Raw genomic sequence first — 5614 nt, 5'->3', positions numbered from 1 at the left:
ATCTATCTATCTATCTATCTATCTATCTATCTATCTATCTATCTATCTATCTATCTATCTATCTATCTATCTATCTATCTATCTATCTATCTGCATACCTCTGCCTTTTATGCCCCTTTTAGCTACTGTTAAGCTAAATAGCCTTTAGCTTCAGCTTTGCTAATTTTATTGTTTTGCTCATTTCAGCTTTTAGCAACAGTTTGGCTAACATTCGCTACAGTTTTGCTAATTTTAGCATTTAGCTGCTATTTTGCTATCTTTATCGTTTGGCTAATTCACTGTTCTGCTCGAATGAGCTTGTTGTAACATCTGCTTGTTTTAGCTTCACCATTTAAGTCTCTGCTTCTTCAGATTCACTGCAGCAGGACAGAAAATGCAGGTTTTTTTTTTTTTTGTTGTTGTTGACACTATTTTCTCTCACAAATTTGTGATTTACCAGTAGGTTTCTTCTTATTGTCCGTTTTGTTAAACTCTTTTCTACATCACTCCTGTCCATAATCACTTTCTGGATAATCTCTGCCGTCTTCCACGACATTAAGCCCTCAATCCACGGCTCCTCTGTGCTCTCTTTTCTTCGTTTCGTCCTCCTTCTGTTGGTCAGACTGTTCGCCTCCTCCAATCCCTGCAGTAACAGGATTGCTGGTTGTGACGCGGCCTGTGTGCCAGCACAGTGAATGAAGCTCAGCTGATTCCCATGGGGCTCTGAAAAGGGGTTTGAGAGTCACTCTCACACACTGAGCTCTTTCACTATATGATACCATTATAGAAAGTCACGTGTGGACCAGCACCCATGCTGTGCAGTCACATACATCCTTCCTCATCTAAACGGCCRTGGCTCCTCCCTGTCGTTCCTACATCTATCCTGGGCTGCTGTCCAGGGTCGGGGTGTCTGGCTCAGCCAAGGCCACCCCACCGGATCTGTGCCCGGGACACTGGACTCACACAGCAAACAAGACAGAGGCAGCATTATTCTCACAACGTGACTGAAGATGTGAAAGATGACTGCAGTTTACGACACGCAACAGGCTACGGAGCAGCGTTTTTTTAAAAATGGGATATAGAAGCCAGTGTATGGCCATGTACAGCTGCCAGCACGTCACTTGTTGAGAGCATGTGCGTGTTTGTTTAACTGTTGCTGCATTTCCTCATACGTGCAACCCACTTCGATTAAAGACAACCGCACTGCAAGATAAAAACAAAGAGTACATGTTTGATTTATTGCAAATCAGAGTTTAGTTGGGAAAYGGGCAGATCTACCAGGCATCTAATGACAGGCAGCACAATCATATCTAGTAACTAATCTTGATAGGATCTGCAGCTATAAAGAAATATTCAAATGCTGGAAAATACTTGACAAAAGCGGCAGTTATATATATTTAAATGCATTCTGACTTTGTCCTGATGCATCTCAGTAATCCAGGTAGAATAAATCAAAAAGAAAAAATCAGTAGGTCCTCTGGATGGGTTCTTCTTTAGTGAAAAGTTTCGTCTCTCCTCCAAGAAACTTCTTCAGTCTGAGGAGTTTCAGGTGAACTCAGCCTTATAAGCACTGCCTCCACATGGACAAACAGGTTAGTCATATGCAAAAGAGGGCCATCGCCTAACGATAGGCTTGATTAGCTCTATTGTTCATAGAGGGCCATCGCCTAACAATATGCTTAAACAATAGAACTAAGAAGGGTTGACAATAGAACTAATCAAGCCCATTGTTAGGCGACGGCCCTCTTTTGCATGTGATTAAATAGAGCTATTGTTAGACGATGGCCCTCTATGAACAATAGAGCTAATTAAGCCTATTGTTAGGCGATGGCCCTCTTTTGCATGTGACTAACCTGTTTGTCCACCATGTGGAGGCAGTGCTTATAAGGCTGAGTTCACCTGAAACTCATCAGACTGAAGAAGTCTCTTGGAGGAGAGATGAAACGTTTCACTAAAAAAGAACCCGTCCAGAGGACCTACTTTTTTTTTTTTTTGATTCTGACTTTGTGTCTCATGCTCTGTTTGTTTCCTCTCTCCTCCTTGGAGGCACAACAGTGACTTCATTCTGGGTAATCCACACTTGTCAGGAAAAAACCTTGAATCATACTTCATCTAAACCAAACAGAGCACTTTGTTTGTGGTGTCACTTTGGTGCAAGGCTGGCATTTTGTGAATCAAGCGTCGTTCGTACAGTATCTGCAACTCTTAAAAAAAAATAAATAAAGAAAAAAGCTGCAACCATGCAAATAAGAGCATTCTGTCTCCCGTCTGTCCGTCTGTCCTTCCAGATGGCGGGCCTGCAGGTGGGCAGAAAGATCTACACCATCAACGAGGACCTGCTGTTCCTGAGGCCGTTCTCAGAGGTCGACGCCATGATCAACCAGGCTTTCTGCATGCGACGCTCTCTGCGGCTGCTGGTCGCCACCAAAGCCAAGGAGTGAGGCAGCGCGTGCAGTCCAGCAAACAGATAATGGTAAACACGAAGCAAGAGGCCGTTCTGACTTGTCTTTCCACCTCCAGGATCATAAAGATCCCCGACAACCCCGACAGCCTCTCCTTCAGACTCTTGGGATCGGCGCCGCCTCACGTCCACGCAGTCAGAAAAGGTGAGAGAACCATTTAACAACCTTCTACACCACAACGGTTGACCTCGTTATAGGGGCTGAATCTTTTAAGGATGCTTAGGATACGAATTTATGACAAATATATTGCTCACTGCCTTTCCTGCCAGAGATTTGACTAAAATATTCTTGTAGGCATCGAAATGAAATGTGCAGAGCTCAGTATGTGTTGTGAAGGATGCTAAGCTACTACTACACAGATTTAAACTCAGTATCTGTAAAATTAACTAGGTTGGAGCTATTTCTGTTGAGTGTCCTGATGCATCTCAGTAATCCAAGAAGAAAAAATATCAAAAAGAAAAAAAAAAGTAGGTCCTCTGGATGGGTTCTTCTTTAGTGAAACGTTTCGTCTCTCCTCCAAGAGACTTCTTCAGTCTGATGAGTTTCAGGTGAACTCAGCCTTATAAGCACTGCCTCCACATGGACAAACAGGTTAGTCACATGCAAAAGAGGGCCATCGCCTAACAATAGGCTTGATTAGCTCTATTCAGTCACATGCAAAAGAGGACCATCGCCTATTAAGCGATGGTCCTCTTTTGCATGTGACTAACCTGTTTGTCCACCACGTGGAGGCAGTGCTTATAAGGCTGAGTTCACCTGAAACTCATCAGACTGAAGAAGTCTCTAGGAGGAGAGACGAAAAGTTTCACTAAAGAAGAACCCATCCAGAGGACCTACTTATTTTTTCTTTTTGATATTTCTGTTGAGCTTATTCACTTGTAGGTCAACATCTGATGTTTATTTTTGCAGAGTCTCACTAAAAGAGAGGTGCTTTAGTTTTCAAGGATTCAAGGAAATTTTATTGTAAAATTATAAAAACAAACAGTAACAGTCAAATAATTATCAACGTTGTTTTGTAACACAAATTAGAATAAATGCAAAAATAATGATAATAATTCCCCTTAAAGAGTTTCTGTTGAAACAGAAGAAGGAACTGAAACATTCAGCATCATCATTTACTTGGAAAAAGTACTTAATGCGTTTTATTGAGAAAAATTATTTCAATATCTTTTATTTATTCCATCAACTGGTGACTCATTTCATATACTAAGCCTTCAAAGAAGTTGCACTTGTTTTTTTATATATTCGTCAACATATGTTTAGAATTTTACTCAGTTTTAAGCAGCCATAAATATATTTAGTTCCTCATCATTAGTAAATGTGTTACATAAATATCCTCCAAAATTCTGCGTGACTTTTAAAAAAGATGAAGTAATTCTAACTTCTCACCTCCCGTTAAACTCCTTTTATTGGGGTTTTACGGCCACCTGTTGGCCAGACGCTTTGCAGTCAGGGTTCAAACCCCTGACAGAAAAACTTGACTTCAGAACAATTTTTAAAATAATCATTACAAGCTGCATGTGTGCTCTGTGATCAGCGCTACAGAGCAGGTTTGGGTGAAAAAAAAAAACAGAAAATGTATTAGATTAAAAAAAAGAATGTTCTCGTTCCTCCTACTTTATTCTATTCCTTACCATATGTTTTTTTAATTCTAAGACTTTAAATAGAATACAGAGATTTACGTGTTTGACAAGATAAATGGTGGATAAAGTTCTGTGCAAACCAGACGGAGGCAGAAGAACAAACGTGTTAAAAAGAGGAGTCACTGAACAGAGCAGTGAAGGAATGTGATATCTAGGTTTTACTTTTCTGTATTCTGGTTTCTCCCTCTTGTTCACATCTCTCTCTGCTCTGCTTCTCAGTTTCTCTCGTTTTTTGTTTTTTTTTTTGTAATTTATTACGTCAATTCTGGCTTTCATTTGGTGTCTAAGGTGTGGTTTTTCCTCCTAAGTTCAAAGCAAAGTGTCTTAATTTTTCTGTGCTGGTGAAACATTAGTCCAGTGGCCCCGGAGCTGTGTAAGCACTGGCACCCTGCGTGGAAATGATGCCACGGCGAGTATTTTTAGTTTGGGCAGGAAGATGATGGAGGCGTTGATTGAGCTTTCAGGCTGTAAAGCAATTTGAACCTTCAGACGGCAAGTTATGACACTGAACGCTGGGAATTACTGCTCCGCTCAAATAAACACAATCACACTTTTGTGCAGATATGTAAATTATTGCTGGACTCCAAAGGCAAAAGGATGGTCATGTTTTTATCTGTGTGTACTTACTGACCTTAGRAAACACAAAAATGGCTARAACACTGTTGGTTTTTCAGATAAAATTAAACATGGGTATGGTAGTAACTGAGAGTCATCATGTACATGTATGTATTTTTGAGTAACACATATTGCATCTTGGTCTAAAACTTTGACATTATCGGTTACAATCAGCCCTGTTGGTCTGCTAGCAAAATGTGACACAAACCGCTATTTGTATTGAACTTAAAAATTAATCATTGTTTACACAATTACAACTTTTTTGTGGCTACGAATTTGTCAAACTGACGTATATTCGATACTATTATCTTAAGGGAATGAAGATCTATGTGAAACCTAGGCTTCAAACCAGTTTAAAGGAGAGGAGTACTTTAATACAAAGAATAAGACTGTGTGTGGAGTAAACTAAAGCATGATGCTAAAACTGCTGGATCAATTTGTATGTTTTAGAGAATGCTAAAGGCTAGTTTTTTTTTTATTTAAAAAAAGGTATAGTATAATGTGTATTCACTTGTACGGAGCCTGCAAGGGGACATGGGGGGATTTTTTTTTCTTTTGCGTTCCCTCACAATATTTTTGCGTTCCCATGCAAATGTTTGTTTCGTTTGAACTGAATGAAATCAGACTTTTATTTTGAAATATCTGGTCACTGAAAAAGGATGTGTCGCCACAAGTTTGGGAAATTGACGTTGATATTGCGTGGCTGCACTGAGTTAAAATATCTGCATGTTAAATCCTCATGCGTGTGGCTGTGATACATTCAATCCAAAGCTGAATTAAAGTAGTGGGCCAACTCCTGAATTATGGTGAGCATGTGATATTTTTAATAAACCTGCAGCCACAACAGTGATAAACAACTTTTGCGAAGTAAAACATACAAAATAAATAAATAAAAAATAGTAATATATATATATT

General features: G+C 39.7%; 1 protein-coding gene across 1 annotated transcript in view; it reads left to right on the top strand.

Annotated features, from left to right (window-relative positions):
- LOC106522391 (phosphatidylinositol 3,4,5-trisphosphate-dependent Rac exchanger 1 protein) overlaps positions 1 to 5614 on the top strand; it is a gene marked incomplete at both ends in the record, with an annotated part of 74659 nt that overhangs the window by 68062 nt on the left and 983 nt on the right. The window contains 2 exon segments of the mRNA XM_014015379.1: positions 2268 to 2416; positions 2500 to 2585. Coding sequence (XP_013870833.1) covers positions 2268 to 2416; positions 2500 to 2585 — 235 coding nt within the window.

This window comes from Austrofundulus limnaeus, unplaced genomic scaffold, assembly GCF_001266775.1.
Source record: "Austrofundulus limnaeus strain Quisiro unplaced genomic scaffold, Austrofundulus_limnaeus-1.0 Scaffold128, whole genome shotgun sequence".
Classification (NCBI taxonomy): domain Eukaryota; kingdom Metazoa; phylum Chordata; class Actinopteri; order Cyprinodontiformes; family Rivulidae; genus Austrofundulus; species Austrofundulus limnaeus.
The sequence above is the reverse complement of the archived record's forward strand: the minus strand, read 5'-3'. Positions and strand labels throughout refer to the sequence as shown.